General features: G+C 38.8%; 1 protein-coding gene across 2 annotated transcripts; it reads left to right on the top strand.

Annotated features, from left to right (window-relative positions):
• The first annotated feature begins 1,147 nt into the window (after positions 1–1,147).
• On the top strand, positions 1,148–20,894 carry kctd5b (potassium channel tetramerization domain containing 5b). 2 transcript variants are annotated; one of them, XM_017700763.2, is made up of 7 exons: positions 1,148–1,629; positions 11,445–11,553; positions 12,741–12,832; positions 13,891–13,986; positions 14,111–14,221; positions 15,349–15,474; positions 19,525–20,894. In XM_017700763.2, exons 1-7 carry the CDS (start codon positions 1,429–1,431, stop codon positions 19,552–19,554), a joined length of 765 nt encoding a protein of 254 aa, XP_017556252.1. In that variant the 5' UTR covers positions 1,148–1,428; the 3' UTR covers positions 19,555–20,894. The 2 variants fall into 2 exon arrangements, with proteins under 2 accessions (XP_017556252.1, XP_017556253.1); XM_017700764.2 differs by lacking the exon at positions 14,111–14,221 and having other exon boundaries at positions 1,149–1,629.
• The last annotated feature ends 58 nt before the right edge of the window (positions 20,895–20,952 follow it).

Genomic DNA, 20,952 nt, shown 5'->3' with positions numbered 1-20,952 from the left:
ATGGATAGATAGATGCTGGTTGGGTGGCTGGATAGATAGATAGATAGATAGATAGATAGATAGATAGATAGATGCTGGTTGGGTGGATGGATGGATAGATGCTGGTTGGGTGGATGGATGGATGGATGGATGGATGGATGGATGGATAGATAGATAGATGCTGGTTGGGTGGATGGATGGATGGATGGATAAATAGATGCTGGTTGGGTGGATGGATGGATGTATGGATAGATAGATGCTGGTTGGGTGGATGGATGGATGGATGGATAGATAGATGCTGGTTGGGTGGATGGATGGATGGATGGATGGATGGATAGATAGATGCTGGTTGGGTGGATGGATGGATGGATGGATGGATAGATAGATGCTGGTTGGGTGTGTGGATGGATGGATAGATAGATAGATAGATAGATGCTGGTTGGGTGGATGGATGGATGGATGGATAGATAGATGCTGGTTGGGTGGATGGATGGATAGATAGATGCTGGTTGGGTGGATAGATAGATAGATAGATAGATAGATAGATAGATAGATAGATAGATAGATAGATAGATAGATAGATAGATGCTGGTTGGGTGGATGGATGGATGGATGGATGGATGGATGGATAGATAGATAGATGCTGGTTGGATGGATGGATGGATAGATAGATAGATGCTGGTTGGGTGGATGGATGGATGGATGGATGATAGATAGATAGATAGATGCTGGTTGGGTGGATGGATGGATGGATAGATAGATGCTGGTTGGGTGGATGGATGGATGGATGGATGGATGGATAGATAGATAGATAGACAGACAGACAGACAGATAGATATGGGACTTTAGTGAACCTCGACCTCACCATTACTCCCTGTAGTGCCATGCATGGACCGCGATGGTAATGGATTCTACACTCAAAATAGCGCGCTGTGTCCAATAGAGAGCTATTTGGGGCACTGGGTCATTACCATTGCAATAAAAGTTCTACATACAATGTACACACAATGTATGTCTACTTACAAAGAAAATTAAGCAAATAAAAGGTAAAAATATATAGTAAAAATGAGAAATTCACTCCCATTTTAAGTTTACTCAAGCTTAGAATTTGGCGCCCCCTTGCGGGCAATCTCGGAAAATCCCGCTGAACAGCCCACCACCCAAACTGGAGCTGCAGCCTTCAGCGCTCAGCGCGCTCGCTCTGCGCCTCCATCCGGACAGCTCGGGTTCTCCAGCGGGCGGAGCACAGACATGCACTCAGGCCACGTTAAGGAGCCTCACGTAGACTGAAATCTATTCTATTTCCATTAAAAAAAACTCCGACAGGAATCTGAGAGTACCTTCAAGACGCTTAATTCGTTCCGTTTCTCCTCATGTGAAACACAGACCGCGCCAGGTCTGTGTTGATTTAGCTGGAGAGCTAACGGCTAGGAGACGGAGGAGGAGAACATGGCCGAGTGTCAGTGCGACGTCTCCGGCCACGGCTCTCGGCGCTGCCCGCTCAGGTCCGCCGCGGAGGGCTCGTCCAAGTGGGTGCGTCTCAACGTGGGCGGCACGCATTTCTTGACCACGAAGCAGACCCTGTGCCGGGAGCCCAAGTCCTTCCTGTACCGCCTGTGCCAAGCGGACCCCGAGCTGGACTCCGATAAGGTAACGTTAGCGCGGACAGCGGAGCGGACACGAGCTTCTGAGGATGTCCGATAACCGAGCTCTGTGACGCTCAGCAGCGCCTTTTACTGTTTTAACGGCTTTCCGTTCTTTTCATTCGACAAGCGCTCACGGTGTTTTAGCCTTTTAAACCCGCAGTTCTTTCGGGTCCTAAACTTGGAGCCTGCAACAAAGTTTGTGTGAGAACTGATGCTGTTTGTTCATCCGTTGACACTTAGATTATTCAAGAACGCTAAACACTTAGACAGGACGGTTCTTCAAGGCTTCAGTAAAAGCAGTGGTTATATTTAGAACCATCAGTTCTATTTCGATCCATTTCATGCTTAAATATATATTTGCATGGTGAAGTGGTTCTGCAGATTGATGGGGAATGTGTTGTATAAGGTTCTATATAGAACCAAAAAGGGTTCTTCTGTTGATGTTTAGCTTGAAACCGTTTTTTTTGCTATATTTAACTATGTACTGTACATTCTCTATCAGTCTTAAGAACCATTTACTCATTACTCATCAAAAAGAATCATCTTTAAGCTGAGGCGTGAAACAGAACCACGTCTGAAGATCCTGTTCACAGACTATTCATTTCAGTAAACAAAAACAAAATGTTTTTTATTAATATACGGCAGTGAAAAGTGGCGTAATCGTGTTTCAGAAATATAATCTATTGACAAAACGGTGTTCATTTCTCACAACAGTTTTTGTTGGAGGACTCCAGGGTGTGTTTTAATAAGGAAGAATAACGCAGGCGGCCCCCACATTAAATTCATCTTTTTTTTTTGTTAAAAAGCTGCCATGCTGAAACTTTAATATTGACCTATAATTGAGGCGCTGACATCATCCAGCGCCCCAGAAAGTTTGAGATGAGTGAGAGTGCGGCAGGAAACTCCGCAACTTAACAAGCCTTCATTCTGCATGGTTTAAAATCCTGCCAGCCAGCCATGAAAAGACAGGATATATCAGCCGCTGAGATCCGCCTTGTCCTAGTTTCGGATCAGAAACTGAGATGAAGACTTAGATGAACTCTTAAAGGGGAATTCCAAGTAGCCTTTCAAAATGTGTGCATTATTCAGTCGTTAAGGTGTAAACAAGCGCACCCAGAGAGATTTGATGTGAAATGATGTGCTGTAGAGGAGCCAGACGTGCTCACAGTGGTGGTCATAAGAACCTGACGTTGAAAGCATTTAATGCCTCTTAAAAGCTGCATCACAGAAAGCTGTTATGGGAAGTGGTTACGAATATGCTGCTTGATGCCTGAGACACTAATGATAGTTTGAGCATAAGCTTTTGGCCTAAATCATAACATTAATAGTGGCGAGATCCAGGCAGTATGTTGCAAGATAAAACTGTCTCCCTATGGTTTTTAAGGTCATCAACATGGCATGTAAAAGCTCAGAAGGCGTGTGGATTCACTGGTCCTTTTCGACAGTAAATGAAATACTATAACTGCACTGTAGACATTGTGACCTCTGGTTCCCATCACCACCACTGTAAAGAAATTTGAATGACTTTGTCTACAATGCACCTTTTATTGCAGTCTAAAAAGTTTGGTGGAATTTTATATTTTGAACTTTAATTTAAAGATTACATTTTTATCATCACACATTTTTGCAGTTTGCTCAAAATTTCAATAGCTGTTGTTTAAAATTGTGTGATTTTGTACATAGTCTTACGCAGCTCTACACAGAGATTGTGGAGGTATGTGTAAGGCATTTGTACAAAATGGTGGGGGGTGGGGTGAAGACAGGTTTTTTGGGTGGGGGGGGCAACTGGTGTTAATGGGGTTGCCCATATGGCTGTTTTCCACTGAAAGCAGCTTTGCTCTCGGATGGGCAGCCTGCTGTGAACACACAGCCCCTCTCTTTTAGTCGAGAACAAGGATCCCTCTGTGGGCAGCACTGGAGGCCTCACGCTCTCCATCTTCGTCTCTCATTGGCTGGACACGACTGGCACACCGCTGCGATTGGCTTGAAGACTCCCTGGTGCCCATGCTGATGATGTTATCCGTATACTTTGGCACCATCTGCTTTGATTTTAACTGTAAAATGAAGACAGAATAAAAACGAAACAATACTTTTTTGAATGAAAGTCAATGGGAAAAATATCAGTGCTCAGTTACACCTATTCTACTTCAGCTTAAAGTCAGCAATGCTTGAAAACTGGAGATCTTGAGGGCATGTCTTCAACAAAAGCCGAGCTAAACTAAATGTGCTGGTTACATAATAACATAAATGATGGTGTGTTATTGGAGAATCCATCTCCTCAGAAGGAATGCTGTCATCTTCACTCCTAGACTGGATTTCCAGGTGACTCATCTTGATCCTTTTGGAGAAATGCAGAGTTCCACATACGAGCAAATCTGTCAAATTAAATAGCTGCGGAGATTTAGTGATGCAGAGTTTATCGCCCTCTTCCTTTGAGCGTAATGCACATAATCAATGAAGAAAGAACTTGGGTCTTTGTTACTTATCTTGTAAAACATCTGAACTTTTAACCTTTTAGCCTTATGCATATCTGGTGCTTCAGAATCTCATAAGTCTTTTCTAATTCCTTAGTTAACACTAGTTCGTTTCAGACTTTCCCTTTTCTAAATTTGGTTGCATCACAAATCAGTAAGTCGCATCTTAACTAGTAATAACTAACTAGTGTGTGCGTCACACTTCTGGATAACCGACACGACAGCAGCCTCAGTTTGGATGTTTGCTGGAGCTTTGAGTGTTAAGCTTCATGTTCAGAGTTTAAACCAGGGCGATGATTAGAGCTCCATGTAAAATCAAGACGTTTCAGCTTAATTAACCAAAATTCATGTTTTTGGTGGTATTTTTTGTGCTTTCTACATGGTTTCTGGTGGTTTCTCCAACACTTACATCTGCTGTGGTTGAGGTGTAAATATTTAAGTAAGTACTGTGCTCAGTGCAAACTGTTTTGATCTGTAATGCATAAACCTGAACTTAGTAAACACTTACGTTACAACTAGCCTTTGTTTGAACTTACGCACAGCTGGTGCAACTGGCCACTGGAACTCCGTATGTTCTAGGGATGAGCTCTCAGGAAAGTTTAGATAGTCAAGTAATGAACAGATATTCAGTTAATCACATACAAAGAACAAGCAAAGAAAAAACTCTGGCCAAAATTAGCATAGAGCTGTAAGCTTTTCAGATGGTAACAGTGGAGGATGAAATTTGAAAACCTCTTAAGGGAATTTGGTTGGTTTTTGTGTCGGTTGAGTAACTGAAGCTGCTTCTTTAGATGAAGTGTCACTAACGGTTACTTTGAATGCTGATAAGAAAATGGCTAAGAAGCTGTGCTGGAGCTGGGTATGCTAACTCTGCCTTTTCAGGCACATCCTTAACAACATGTCCTTTGCAACACACCCATGTTAAGGCACTCCTGTTTCATAGTAGCAGATGCTGAAAAGTACTCGAGTGCCTGTGCACATCTCTGTGAAGTTCTAATAGTTGCTTAAATAATTCTTCCATTCCTTTTTCATATTCTTCCTAAAGTCCACATTGAAAAAGACAGCAACATTGTTTAATTGTTTTTTTCCTTATTAGTCCCACAACGGGGAAATTTCATCTCCGCATTTAACCCATCCATGAAGTGAAACACCACATACACTCTAGTATACTCACACACACTAGGGGGCAGTGAGCACACTTGCCCGGAGCAGTGGGCAGCCCAATCCGCAGCACCCGGGGAGCAGTTGGGGGTTAGGTGTCTTGCTCAAGGACACCTCAGTCATGTGCTGTCGGCTCTGGGGATTGAACCGGCGACATTCCGATCACAAGGCTGGTTCCCTAACCTCCAGCCCATGACTGCCCCGATATGGAGGTAAAAGCAAGCACAAAATATTATTGGTATGGTATTATGGTAGTATTATTGGTATGAATACCATAAAATGGTATTCACTCTTTACCAGACATGTAAATGAGGGAACAATATGGAATGTAGTGGGTAACTTAAAAACACACAGACTTGCACAAGCAGAATTCAAATGCATCTTGGGTCCTGTTCCTTACTTTATAAAATGGTAAAAGGGGTCCATCAAAATAGAATTATTCTAATCCTAGTGAATTCGGATCGCACACCCCTAATAGGTAGTGAAATGGGAGAAGAATCAGTACAGGATAATATTGTGATATTTTGGGTTTTATATGTAGTACCGACATGGAGGCCCAAGTATGAATATTTTGTTATTTAATTATTAACGTTGGAACACATATTAAGTGTAACAGTTTAGCAAAATGTATTTTTTCTTTCACAAATTGGTGCTGTTGTTCTGGTAAGAGTAAAAGTCTGTCAGTGTTATTGTTCAGAACAGTCTGGTAATGCAATGGATATCATGCTCACACTGCGTACCGGAGAGCAGGGTTTAATTCCCTGTTCAGACAGAAATAAGAAAACACTTTAATGTACCAGTAACAGTCACTGGCCAAGCTTCTGAACATTATGTTCACCTGTCAGTGCATTTGTTCATTTGTTAAAGTAAGTATAAAGCCTGTCTTGAGTGAAGCTTTTTATACTTCCCACTTCAGAAGATTGAAGTGAGATGAAAAAACTGTAAACGTCATCAGATGAAACAAAGCTTTTTTTTGGATGTAGTAAATGTAGAATTGTACTGTGCCTCAAGTGTCAAGACAATATTATAGTGTGGAGCCACTCCTGTTTGGTCATTTGTAGGTAGTTTGTTCTGGAACTAACTGAGGAGCAGCATGAAGGCACAAGCTTCTCTTAACCAGGTTAGATGTTCCTATTTCAGCAGCTGCACTCATCAAGGCAATTTAAAATTCCCCTTCTAGTAAAAAAGCAGAGTTTAAGCAGACTTTGGAATGAAGACTTGGCTTTTGTAAACTGTGTGAAGATGTGTTCATTCAGTGAAGGTGAAGAAGCTCAGTCTTAAAGCTCTGCAATCTGGACGAGCATGAATTCAATTGAAGATCAAATCTGCAATGGAAAGAAAACAGCATTATGGTCTTTTTGCTTTTAAGTCCTCCCCTGCCTGGATGTAGCATGTTGGAGTAACGTGATTTATTTTTTGCCGCTGACTGATACGGTCAACACACGAATGAATAGAATTTGTGGGCTTTTTTTTGGAAGCACTTATTTTAAGAGCGGATTTACTCGGGTTTGGGAAGATTTTATGAATGAGGCACATGGCGTTTGGTGCTGTGGCCGTAGTGTTTGAGGCACTGGTGTGTCCTCATGCGCCGCCTTCTGTCATCTCACCTCCTCTCACAGCCTAATCTCACACAGTAATCTCAAAATAACCCTAATCCACACCAATCCCTCATAATCTTGCTCTCTGTTGCCTTTAACACTAAAAAGCACTGCATTTTTAAAAAACGAATGTGTGTGTTTTCCGATAAGAGAGTTTTGTGGAGAGTCAAATATGAACTGAATTTTTCTCTTGGGTACTAAAGGCTCTGTTTTATTGATTTGGAATAATGGCATTTTTTGAGCTGTATACAGTTAGAGTTCGTGTAAGCACTGGTGTATATTCAGGGTTGATGCTGCTGTGCTGCTCTAGCCAAAACACAATAGGCCTCTGACATTGTACATCATTCTGCGGTGGATGCCAAACCCATGTAAGGAACTGTAGGTTTAAGCAGTTTTTCTCTGTAGGAAAAATTTTAAAATTCAAAAATGATTTTTCCTTCAAATGTCACTGGATTCCCTGAATTACAAAATCATAAATGAGCTCAAATATATCAATCAATCAATCAATCAACCTTTATTTTGACTCAGAAGTACATTGAGGGCAACCCTCATTTTCAATGTAGCCGAGCATTTACAAAAACAGGGATTGACATGACAAAGAAAATAATAACTACATTTAATCATTTTAAATTAAAAGAAAATTTTAAATAACAGTGATTAAAAGATAAAAGTAGATAAAAATAGAACTTGAGATTTTAAATGGTAAGAAATTAAGATCGAAATAGATAAGAAATTAGTAAAGCAATAGTACAATATCACAAATTAAAAAAGTAATCATAAAAACTTAAAATAAAATGAGAGGAAATAAATAAATAAATAAAAAGAGATAAAAAACTAAGGAGAACTAATACAAAAATAAAAGTTACGAATAAATATAATTAAGTAAAACAGGTACAGGCTGTCTGTAGGTGGTTTGATATTAAAAGTTTAAAATGACTGAGTGACACCAGTGACCTGAGTTTTAGTGTTTCCTGTAGTGAATTCCAGCTCACTGGTGCACTGTAACTAAAAGCAGATTTTCCCAGTTCAGTAAAAACTCTTGGTACCTGGCAGCTGATCCAATTACTAGAGCGAGTCTGATAATTACTGTTATTTGTAATCATCAGTGAAGTGATGTATTCTGGCAAATGACCGGAAAGTGTCTTATAAATAAAAATCAACCAATGTGTTTCCCTTCGTACCGTTAAAGAGGGCCACCCAACTTTTGCATACAGCTCACAGTGGTGAGTTCTGTACGCATCTCCAGTGATGAACCTCAGGGCAGAGTGATACACGGGGTCCAGTAATTTGAGAGAGCTGGAGGGAGCATATTTATAAATAACGTCACCATAGTCCAGCACTGATAGTAAAGTTGCTTCAACTAGTCTTTTTCTGGCATGCATGGGGAAACAGGACTTATGTCTATAAAAATAACCCAGCTTCTGTCTGCATTTACTGACTAGTTTATTTATGTGTGGTTTAAAACTGAGTTTATCATCCAGCCATATGCCAAGGTATTTATATTCCGTGACTCTCTCAATAGTGGATCCTGCCAGGGTAGTAATATTTACAGTACTAAAATCAGTATTAAAAGATCTGGAAAACAGCATGAACTTAGTTTTCATGGCATTTAAAACTAGTTTGTGCTTATATAACGCCACCTGCAGAGCATTAAATGAGCTCTGTAATTTTCTTGTTGCAGCATGAATAGAATCAGCTGAGCAATATAAAATTGTAGCATCTGCATAAAGGTGAATTTTGCAGTCTGAGGTTGAAGCAGAGGTAGCTATATCATTATCAATATAAACAGTGCATGCATGCTACAACCAAGCTAATGCTCCTGTGCATTGAAATGACATCACATGGAAGTAACTATTATTAAACTTTAATAGTGTTATATAACAACACCAGCTAGTCAGACTTTACACTACTTCTGCAAAGCAACTTAACTACCACATTTGACACGTCTGCTGGTCTGTGTGGGGTATTTTAGTGAGGATGTCTGTCCTATTTAATGTATCACATGTGTTAGCTGGCGTGTAGCAATATTCATATTTTCACATGTTAACAAACTTGTAATTAAGAGGAAAAATTAAGGAAAAATGTAATGGCAGCAAAATGTATCATGTACCAGCTCAATCTTGGAGTTCCTTGTGTGGGCGTAACCCTGACTACAAGATGATGACACAATTTCAGATGCCTATTATGGTGCCTAGAACTAGAGCCAGAAGAGATGTGCTGCAACAATTTACCTTAGCAGTGAGTTTATCACAATATATATTAGAATAAAGTCATATTCATAATTAAAATAAACATAAAAACAACAAAAAGTAACAAGAATTTCTTGAGTCGACATTAACAAATCTCTGTGGTGGCTGTGGAGGTGTCAAGGAAAACTATGATCACTTACATCATGAGCACAATTTACTGAAGCACTGATTGGTCAAACCAGGAGTTGCTTTTTAACTACATATAATACTGGGCTTCCTCAAGGAGAGGTTTGAAAATGGTTAAACAAACAAACATGCATAAAATCAATATTATTTATATATTGTATAAATATATATAATACATTTTTATTATATAAAAATTATATATAATACTTGTTTGCTGCTTTTCTTCAAAATATGCCCATTTTTTCAACCCTCTGAATTTTCTTTTTTTTTCAAGGAAGTATTTTAGAATATTTGAAAGGCTAGGGAAGTCCTTTTCTTTGGCTCTTTATAGATTACTTTCCTAAAAATATGATTGATATTGATGGCCTTATTCTTATTTTAGTTTCTTGTTTCTTGTTTTTCTATGCAGCTCTCAAGTCTTCACCTTGGTCTGTGCATAGTCTCCAAATGTAGAAGCTCAGTCACTGAGTCACAAAAGCAGGTTTTATAAAAGTAAAAACTAGAGCAACTTGAGCCTACCAGCACAAAAATCTTAATTTTGGCAGCTGGTGTTGTTGGGCTCCTCTCCTTTGCTGGTGTATTCTTTTGAGATTCTTTTAGAAGCTCATCTGGGGTTCTTCCGTGTTTCCGTGCAGAGTGTAGATTTTCACTCTGTGTGTGTGACTGTGTTTTATTTATGAATCCTGCCTGCCATTAAGGAGAGAGCTAGTGTACTGAAGCAAACATGCACTACTCTGAACATTAATGTTTAACTGCTTCTAAACTCGCATTCCTTCAACCTGACTCTCCTACAGATGCAGGGACAGAATCATCACAGTATGTGCATCACAGCACAGGGACCGTGATGAGATGCTTCGTTATATGAAGGAAAGAAAATGTTTTAAAAGAAATCACATTATAGTAGCCCTGCTATTTGTGTGTTGCTTTATTTTGCTGTAAGACATGAGAAAAAAAGTATTTATAAGGAAAAATTATGGCCACATGTTATTTGAATGGTCCTCTATAGATGCTCTACAGATACCTAAATCACTAACGAACTTTCTGGTGATGTTCATTTGATTATCAACAACAGTATGGTTATGGTTAGGAGTAGGCGTAGGTTTTGCCTTGAGGTTAAGGTTAGGGTTAAGTTTAGGGTTAGGAATAGATTGAATAAAAAACTTTCATACTGAACTTGAAGTTTATTTTCATTTAATAGATATTTAGTTTGATGTTACTTCAAGACAGACTGAGTATTTACAGAGCACCTACAGTGGACCATCCAAATAAAGTGTTACCAAAATGATTATTCTAGCTAAACCTATAAAAGCTCGAATTGTTTTCAAGAGGTGTAAAACTATTTTCAGCACTTGTTTTTTTTTGGTATTTTTTATTGAAATTATAAGGGCAACAGATTCTTTTTTTCACATGCATACACTTACATGCTGTTACCACTCATGCCACACTCATGCTCATCATTAATACTCGACTTATAAAAAACTTGAAAATACAAAATGAAGAAATTAAAATTGACCAAAATATGGTGTGTGAGTGTGAGCATGGGATGCTACCCTGTGAATGATAATTTGAAAGCCAGAGGTGTTGGGTTGGGTTGGTTTTTTGATCCACATCATACATCTTTATGTATTAACATCACACACACAAGTTCAGAAAGAAAGTCTGGCTTATGCTGATGTTCATCCTGCTGTCTCTGCCCTGTTACTGGACAAACTTTAAGCAAATGAGCAGAGCATCGACTAATCTGATTATTGATATGAGGTGTGGAAACCACTTGGGTCATGCCCAAAGACAAGCACACATACGTCCAACCGGAGGTCATTGCAGTGGTGGGGAAAAAAGGAGTGAGAGAGAATTTTTCAGTTTTTAAAAAAATATTAGGCCACATCAGCATTCAGAACTAGTCTCGTACGTTTTTCATCGACATGTCTCAAAGCGGTATTTTTTTTTACTGAATATGATAAATAAAGCAAAATAAAATGATAGAAATGTAATATTTACCCTACAAAAGTGCACATGGGTCTGTACTGTAATTAAAATATATTTCTGTGATTGTGATTATTAGTTACAGTTTAACAGTTCTGAAATTTGAGGGGTGCTACGACCCCCTCAGCAGCTCCACTTCCCTTATCCATGGCTTTGGTCTGTGCTGCAGGTTAAAAATGTAATGTGTGCATGCTCATGTGGGTAAATCCTCTTCTTTCTCCTCTGCAGGATGAATCAGGAGCATATTTGATTGACAGGGATCCAGTGTATTTCGGGCCTGTGCTGAATTATCTGCGACATGGAAAGCTGGTCCTCAACAAAAATCTGACAGAAGAAGGCATGACACACACACACACACACACACACACACACACACACACACACATTCAAGCTTTGAAACACAAATTTAACATCACTAAAACACTGATTCCAGCTTATGACATCCATCTTTGACATTTTTTCATTTGTGGAGTCATTGTACAAGTTATTAAGAATAAATTAGACAGAGTTGTATGTGTGAGGAGAAAGCTGGGTTTTGTTAAAAGACATCTTTGTACAGAGATGTTAACAGGTCACTGTTTTGTTCAGCTGCGTTCAAATGAATATATTCGTATTAACAGGTCATCCTGACAGGCTTTATAGATTTATAAAATATTAAAAATTAATATTATAAAATATTCCTCCAGTAAAAGTAGTTCCTCCCTTTAGACCTCCACTTGAGTAAAAGTACAAAAGAATTGTCTTCAAATATACTTAAGTATCGAAAGTAAAAGTAATAAAAGATGACTCTAATGACCTGTTATCATTTTTGTTTCAAGACTCTTGCTTCATTAACTCGTTTTAAGTGAAAATACTCTAGTGTCACTCTTGGTAGACCTATCTTTTAATACAATGTCATTAATTAGTGACGCTGATGTCTATTAAAATTCTAAGCACAAAACACTGAAGGCAAACAATTTCGATTAGGTGGCCATGAAATAACTTTTTGCAAACAAGCAAAGTTTCGGTTTAAGATTTATTTGCAGCTTAGTTACAAGTTTACAATGTATTTTGTGGCCTATTGTTGAATAGGCACTCTCAAAATGTTATGCCGCTGCACCCACGTTGAACCGTGTGCTTGCACTGGGTCTGTGTGTCCAACAGGTCAAAACAAGCTCAAAACAAAGTGCGCACTTCATCCTGATTAATGTATGCTGCTTCATGCTTCTTTCGTTTTACATGTTTTATATGCAAATAAGCCAGAAGGAATGACAGATTTTGCATAATGTAGTGTAGTAAAAAGAAAGGTAGTTGACTTTGAAATGTAGTGGTGTGAAAGTAAAAAGTCATTCAAAATGGAAATACTTCAGTATTTATATATCTACTTACTACTTAACTACTACTTTACTTAGTTACTGTCCACCACTGTTATTACTTTAAATAGCATGTAATGATCATGTAACCCCACTGTACCTATAAATTTGCCTACTTTTAATTTTTTGGTTATTTGGTTACTGAGCAGCTTTGTGTTTGTGTGGTTTGCAGGGGCTCTTGAAGAGGCAGAATTCTACAACATCACATCATTGATTAAACTCATCAAGGAAAAGATTAGGGAACGAGACGCCAAGGTTACACATGTGAGTAAACCTACACACTCACAGAAGCCAGGCTTTTACCAAGTTGCATGTAATGAAAATGCATTATAAATTTGCTAACTCACCCGCTTGTGTCCATTATGTGAACTAATAAAAAGAAAGTGATTTATGTAATTATGTCATTTCCAGGAAAAATACCTGTCATCACATGGTTTATTGAGTAAAAGCTGTTTTTGGGTGTTCATCAAGAATTTCGTGTATGATACAAATTGTACACACTTTGACTTCTATAGATGACTGATAAGGGTGAACAAATGGAAAGAATTTGTAGAAAATGCATTCATATTCTATAATATCTTTATGTCCTAACTAATTGTAAATGCCACAGTTGGTAATACTGATGGAAGTCCTGTCACATACACAAGTTTATGATTACCTATATTTTCTTGCCTGTCCACAGTCATTTTTTTTCACATTTCAAACATTGACAAACAGCTTATAAGCTGAGCTGATGATTCAGTATTCGTAAAATGATTACAAATGATTCCATTGAATAAAATCCCTCCAATGGAATCTTGCCTGTATTGCAAAAGTCATGCATGCTTTCATCTGATTACGTAGTGGACCTGTTAGCAGCCTGCATATACACTCACATGCAAAAGTTTGAACATCCCAGGTCAAATGAGATTTTGTTGACAACACGTGACATTCTGCACATTTAAATATGCAATTACCGTTCATTTGCTGAATTGAACAAATTAGAAAAAAAAATAACTCATAGTGTGGCCTGTGCAAAACTTGTGGCACATTTTATTTTTTGTGTTTTATGTTTTACATTAATGTTAAACTCTGCAAATAAATCAAAATTATTTTTTACAAAACTTGTTATTTGAAGTGGGGTTCTCAGACTTTTGCATAGGACTGTAGTCATCATCCACGTCCAGCTAATCTTCAGTAATGACTGAATCAGCAATGACTTTCTCTCTTTTTCTTTCACCCCCTCCTTCTATTTCTCTCTCTCTCTCTCTCTCTCTCTCTCTCTATCTCTCACTGACTCTTTCACCTTCTGTCCTCATCTTTCTGTCTCCCTCTCTCTCCAGACTCCGGTGAAGCACGTCTACAGGGTGTTGCAGTGTCAGGAGGAGGAGCTCACTCAGATGGTTTCCACCATGTCAGACGGCTGGAAGTTTGAGCAGGTGAGAGAGATGGTTTGCACATATTTGCTCGCCCCTCCATCTTTGCAGCAGTCGCTTGCTCGGGTCTGGCTGAAGAGCAGTGTGTGACGCAGGCCCTGCCCTGTGCTCTGATTGGTTCTTCCAGCTTGTCAGTGTAGGTTATGGGCGGGCACAGAAGTCAGAATTTCTCCTGATTGTGTCTCGGGAAGTGAAGGGGGAGGAGTCAAGTCAAACTCACCTCGCCCACAGCGGAGAGGTGTGTCGCAGAATCCTACTTTGTGTCCTCCTGCCATTCACTGCATGACCCGTCCATGCCCACCAGCTACTTCTGAGTTTTTTGTTTTTTTTTGTCACTATGTTATTGGCGGCTGTGTTGTGTAGATGTGTAAATGTGTCTTCATTGAGCATGTATGTGCATGCATGTGTTCTGTTGTGCAAAAGTCAGAAACCACCCTTCGTTTATTTAGATATCCAGTGAAAACATCAAGTAAGTACAAGTTAATCCTTTTTCAGAAGACATTCCTGAGGGTAGATATAAGCTCCTCCTGCATAATGTAAAAAATGATTAAAAAGTGGGAAAAGTTGGCACTCCTAACAACCACGCAAGACATGGTATGGTTTAAAGCTTTCATCTTAAAAGGAGGGCAGAGAAAATCAAGCTCCACTCTTGCATCAGATCTAAGTGCACAGGTGTTTCTGTTTCCTTCCACTGTGAGAAGAGAACTCAACACTATGAGAAAGAATGTGTAGCTGTCGAGAAGCTGTAACTGAGAAAAGGAAAAAGACAAACAATAAGAAAATTTGCAAGTCAAACAAAGAAGCTGCTGGTGTTCTCAGAACAATGGACTGACCACCCCAGACCTCAACATCACTGAAAGTGGGATTACTTTTGACTGTGAGGAGCAGAAAATGAAATGAACCTTTAAGAATGAAGTTTGAAGGTGTAAAGAATACGATAGCAAATTTCTTTGAAAACATAAAACTGATATTATTACTGCTGTGTAATGATCTGTTGAATATCATTTGTATTTAATGGCCATTCTGACTGGAAATTAAGTAAATAAAGGGTGATCTCTGACTTTTGCCCAGTATTGCAGTACTGCATAAGTGTATACGTGCAATTATGTTGCTGTTTTTGTGAAACATCAAAACCTCAGTCACGCAACCTGGGCATGTCCAAGCATGTTGCCACCATCACAGAGCACTGTTTGTGTGCATGTGTGTGTGTGTGTGTGTGTGTGTGTGTGTGTGTGTTCGCCTTTCATTGTTTATTAGATCTTGTTTTACACTGTTTCACTGTTTTTCCAGCAGCAGCATATTAATCAACTTGACAGTCAGAAAAAGCAACAGATTGAATTTGTCCTTATTTATTTGTGTGTGTAGCTGGTCAACATTGGTTCCTCCTATAACTATGGTAGCGAGGACCAGGCAGAGTTCCTGTGTGTTGTCTCCAAAGAGCTTCATAACCAGTCATATGGTAACAACAGCCAACCAAGTGAGAAAGCCAAGGTAAGTGCCGTATGTGCTTTTGTTGTGATCCTTCTTGAGACCAAATGCCTTCATAATGACAGGAAAACTGTTTTGTCAATGTGAGGACATTTGGTTGATCCCAACAGGAAAAAATACACAGTGATTAGCCATAACAATAAAACCTATCTACAATTATTTCTTTGTAGATTTATTTCTAAATCTACAATTATTTTCCACCTTATCAGCTCCACTTACCATAGAACTGCACTTTGTAGTTCTACAATTACAGACTGTAGTCTGTCTGTTTCTCTGCATACTTTGTTAACCCTCTTTACCCTATTCTTCAGTGGTCAGGACCACCACAGAGCAGGTATTATTTGGGTGGTGGATCAGTCTCAGCACTGCAGTGAGACTGATGCAATGGTGATGGGGTAGTGTATGTTGTGCTGGTATGAGTGGATCAGACACAGCAGTGCTGCTGGAGCTTGTAAACATTGTGCACTATATTCCACACACTTTCTTTGTTGGTCCTCCTTGTAAATTGTATTGCTGAACAGTTTCTGCTGGTCATTCTCTACTCCTGAATCGGTGGTCACAGGATGCTGTCGTAACCATTAAAGAACAGGGTAAAAGAGGACTAACAAAGTATGCGGAGAAAGTGATGGTCTTTAGTCTGTAATTGTAGAACTGTAAAGTGCACCTACACAAACACCATTTTTGGAAAAGTTGGCATCATTTGTAAAATACAGTTAAAACAAGACTCTGATTTGCTGATTTCCTCTACTTTTATTAACTGACAAAAGTATATGGAAAAGATTTCCAGTGTGTTCACTAACCAATGTATTGTGTTTTGTACATAAAATTTAGAATTGTATGGTTGTAACACATTCTAAACAGTTGTTTACCATTGTTTTTCATCACATTTCCTTTTAATTACACTTCTCAATCATTTATGAACTGAGGATACTAATTGTTGCAGTTTTGCAAGTGAAATATTTGCCCATTCTTGCTTGAGTTGAGACCTAAGCGTTGCAACTGTCCAAGGTTGTTGTTGCCTGATTCTCCTCTTCGTGATGCATCATACATTTTCAATAGGAAATAACCATCTAATGATGAGCTTGGCCCCCAGAGAAATCGGCTGTGTTTCTGCATAGAATTGATGTATGTTTTTTGCCTTGCATAATATAGTTTTGTGTTGCATTTCTTGATGCAGCATCAGATTCCAAAGCACTGTTGAGCCCACGTGGTTTTATTTAACACAGGAACATGACAGTTTCTCATGCAGTGCTGTCTAAGGGCTCAAAGGTCATGCAGATTCAGCAGTGTTTTCCGGTCTTGCCTTCCACAGGCTGAGATTTCTCCAGATTCCTTGAATCTTTTCAAGATATTATGTACATGTATATTATGATGGTGCAAGACCTAAATTCTTTGCAGCATTATGTTGAGAAATGTTCTTTTTGGTTTATTGCCAATTCTGTCATGAAGTTTGGCACAAAGTGGTGAGCCATCTGTGTGAAGATTAAGCATTTTGTGGATGCTCCTTTTATACTCAATCAGGATAATCTCACATGTTAACAATTCACCTGCATATTATGGAATGTTTCAAAACGGTGTAACTTTAATATTTTGTATGAACTTTTCATTTTTAGTCCAGTCCCAACTTTTTTGATGGTGTTGCAGGCATCAGAGTCAAAATTTGATTATATTTATAAAATACAATCAAGTTGGTCAACCAAAATATTAGAAATCGTTTTGTTGTACTTTTGTTAGTTAAATTAAGGTTCAAGAGAAACAACAAATCACAGATTTTTGTTACTGCATTTTCTAAAATGTCCCAACTTTTCAATCCCAATCTGGCATCCCTGTCCTGATTTCAGGACCCTTGGCCAAAGCAGGCAAGTAAGCATGTTTTAATGATCATGCAAGTCATCGCAGTTTACTATAAAACTTCAATTTTATTTGTTGCATTTGATTACAAATATTTTCAAGTTTACAAATAGTCAGGCACATACATTTCTATCTATGCCTTCTGAAGTTCCTTTTGAAGAGTTGTTGATTGACAGCTGTGATATATATGATTCATCCAGTTACACTGTGAAAATCATGACCAGAAACCAAGGGAAGTGAAATCAGGACAGGGATGTGAGACACCACATTGGAAAGGGAAAAAAATCCTCAGAGCTGTTTTTTGCTATAAACTGTCTAAGTAATTGCTTAGAAAGCAGTTGCTGGTGTAGTATTTGTTTGGTTTATGTTACGCGTTATTTATTTGGTTGAGTTACATGTTAAGTTTCCCATTTTTACTCACTTAATGTTGCATTCTCTGTACCTCAATTCTCTCTGTATCACAGAAAGTATCACAGAGCCAGATCCCTTAATAACAATGTCTGGGGTTTCTCAGAGAGAGAACGCAGACCTATTGGGGTGGGAATAACCTGAGCATGAAATTTCTAAACCAAACTAAAGCCTCGCAATGGAAGAGCTCAAAGTAGGGGGTGTGAACTCAACAACATTATCTGATCAGCAGTTCTATATTCAATATAACTCAAGTCCTGATTTCTGAGATGCAATGAATCCTCAACGAATAAAGTGGATTTCTTTGAACACTTTCTAAGTTTCATTCAGTTCGACATCAAGGTCGCAGACTGCAGAACGGTCAGCCAGTGTTTGCTGCTGTGGCCCTAAATCCTTATGTTTTACACGTTGTTCGTGTTCATACATCCGATGCAGTTCCCACTCAAATTCACGTTTCCCTTCATAAATTGAACGGAAAGTGAGAAAAAAGTTAGAGAAAGGCTGTACGGGCGAAAGGCTGCCACTGTCGGCCATTTAACGTTAACCTTTCCTGAACCATTGCAGTGTTGCTTGCTGTTGATTTCTGTTCAGCGAGTGTGGTGCTCGAGATTTGTGGATGAGGGAAACGTGAATCTGATGCCACACCAGCAGCTTTATGGAGACTCGCAAGAATCCTCACTTAATCGGTCCAACGTCTTTATTACAAACTAAACTCAGATTAACTTGGTTATTTACAGTTGGTACAGACATCTAGCATATCACAGCTTTGTGAGGTTGTGCTGGGGATATTTAGCTCAGTGTGGTTACTTCCTCACTCCAGGGTCCTGTGCTTTCATATTTATGAGTGTGGCATGAGTAGGACGTCATCAGTGGGCAGTAACGTTGTTTTACTGATTTGCATACTGTAAAGTGTCATGGTACTTTGTTACAAAGACACGTCATCTGCGCCTATAGTAGAGTTGAACCAGAGGGGCACTGCAGAGGCGGAACTGACTATGATAAAAATGATATTTTTACAGTTTAGAAAGATATGTTCACATTTTGAGCAAGGCTGGTATATTTTATTACTGCAGACCAATGCATTTCAGCTTTTAATGAGAAAAGGGTGGTGTAGTTGTGGTGTAGTTACTTTTTAAAAAGGTCCTCTATTGTGGACTGTATAACCCAGACCATACATCTATGTGTTGAACAGCTGGCCAGGCTTTGTGAACTAAACTTTTACTCTAACCTGTTGGCAAAGCCTAATTGAAGGTGTTCCGGAAACATTCATTTTGAAGCATGAACATTAGCTAACAGTAGCATTCCGATAGGTAGCTTGTGATGCGTATGTTATCAACTTTACTGTGAATGTAAAATGACTGGGAGGAATTTGGGGACGGGCTTTAAAGAGGTGTTAGTGGCTGCAGTCCAGCCAAAAAATTGTAACAAATTAACCCCAAATGTATTACATCAAAGGATCGCACCTGGCCCTGCAAGGCTACCTTATCGTTTATTTAATTAGAAGTTTTTCCTGATAAAAATGATTGAATTATAAATTGGGGTAGGTCTCTGGCCCCTATGTAGAGTATTGTTCTGGGCCTCCAAATATTAGGAAACAGCCTTGGAATCACACTAGATTACTAAGACTAAGGTTAGGGCTAGGTTTTGTTTTAGACGTAGCATTATTCGGCTTTAAAAATCAATGGAGATGCAAAGGTAGTTTTACAAGATTGCATGTGTCTGTATAGGTATGCTCATGTAGTGTTTCCTGTTGTATTTCTGATTTAACTGGTTGTTATATTGATTATCTTTCAGATTCTTCAGGAGCGAGGGTCTAGAATATGAGCTTCTGAAATGCCCATGCATTCAAACATATCAGCACCCAAACCGGAATATTCCACGAGCATGTTCAAAACATGTAGCATGGCCACGGATACTGACACTCCAAACCTCTTACAACGCGCAGACTGCGCGTGAAGAATGCACGAACCACATGAGCACGCCAGCACTGAGCTGGTCTACTGTAGTCAAGTCTGTATATGCAGCATATTTTTCAAAAATGAAAGGCCCTGCACAGTGATTTTGACCTTGCGCTGTGGTTTCAGTATTCTAGGGGAGTCATATTAGATTTGGTAGAGAATTGTCAATTATTTCAGATTATTTCTCAGCCTAAGATGGCACAACATTCACTCATTTAATAAAAAAGGTCATAGCGTACCACAGACTTTTTAGTAGAACAAAGACATAAACTTTACAAAATCACTGTGCAAGCCTTTAAACTATATTTAATTTTGATATAAGTGGTTATAACTGCACTTTTAGCTTATAATGATTCTGTGCTGTAAAGGAGGAAAACATGACTGATCTACATCTCAGGGATCTGATCCAAACATGGAAAAAGCAAACACAATCAGTTCTCTCTCTGGCCGCTGTTCCCGTAGGCCTTAATCCAGCCTTCTGTAGTTTTACTGCTGTAGCCCTCTATTCTGTAAAACCCACTTTTGAATGCAACATTTCATAAATAATGTTTATTGTGGAGAGAAATCCGAAGTTTAGGTTAACCCATGATTTGGAGAGCCCTTTGGGGAACTGATTCAACTGCATTCCAGTTCAGTCTTTGCACCCAAGATAGGTGTGTCCTCAGGTTTACCCGTGTGTTCTCATGATTCCAAAAAATGTGGTTGTAATACTACTACTGTTATTAATAATAGTAAAATGTATTGTACTCTATGAATATTTCCAGTTCAAAGTTAGAATAATTCTGTTATTATTCAAAAAATATGTTTGTAGAATTTGGTTACCCATTTACTAAGTGACAATACTTTCTGTATCCTATCAATAGTGGGAAATAAGGTAGAAAAACATATTTGTAGAAAATAAAGCAAGGAGAGCAGACAATCATTTGCTCTTGCATTCAAGCTGTCTGACACACCACATTAGATACTCCAACTTATTTTGGATCATATTAATGTACTTATATGATACGATATGTAATATCCAGAAAACTAATCCTGTACTCCTATAGAATCTTAATTGTGTATAAAAACTTGCACACTGTGAGTGAGGGAAGTTTCTGCTGACTCGCATGTGGACCCCCAAGAATGGCACAGCACATGTATGCGAGCTGTCACTCTTTCACTTGCGGTACACAGACTGTTATGCTATAAACCGGTTTTTAACAAACATTTCTCTGCCTCTGTGTGTTTCTTTTTAATCAGAGTGGAGCTATTTCATTGTGTCTCT

This window comes from Pygocentrus nattereri, chromosome 3 (genome assembly GCF_015220715.1).
Source record: "Pygocentrus nattereri isolate fPygNat1 chromosome 3, fPygNat1.pri, whole genome shotgun sequence".
Taxonomy (NCBI): domain Eukaryota; kingdom Metazoa; phylum Chordata; class Actinopteri; order Characiformes; family Serrasalmidae; genus Pygocentrus; species Pygocentrus nattereri.
This window is presented reverse-complemented; position numbering and strand designations above follow the sequence as displayed.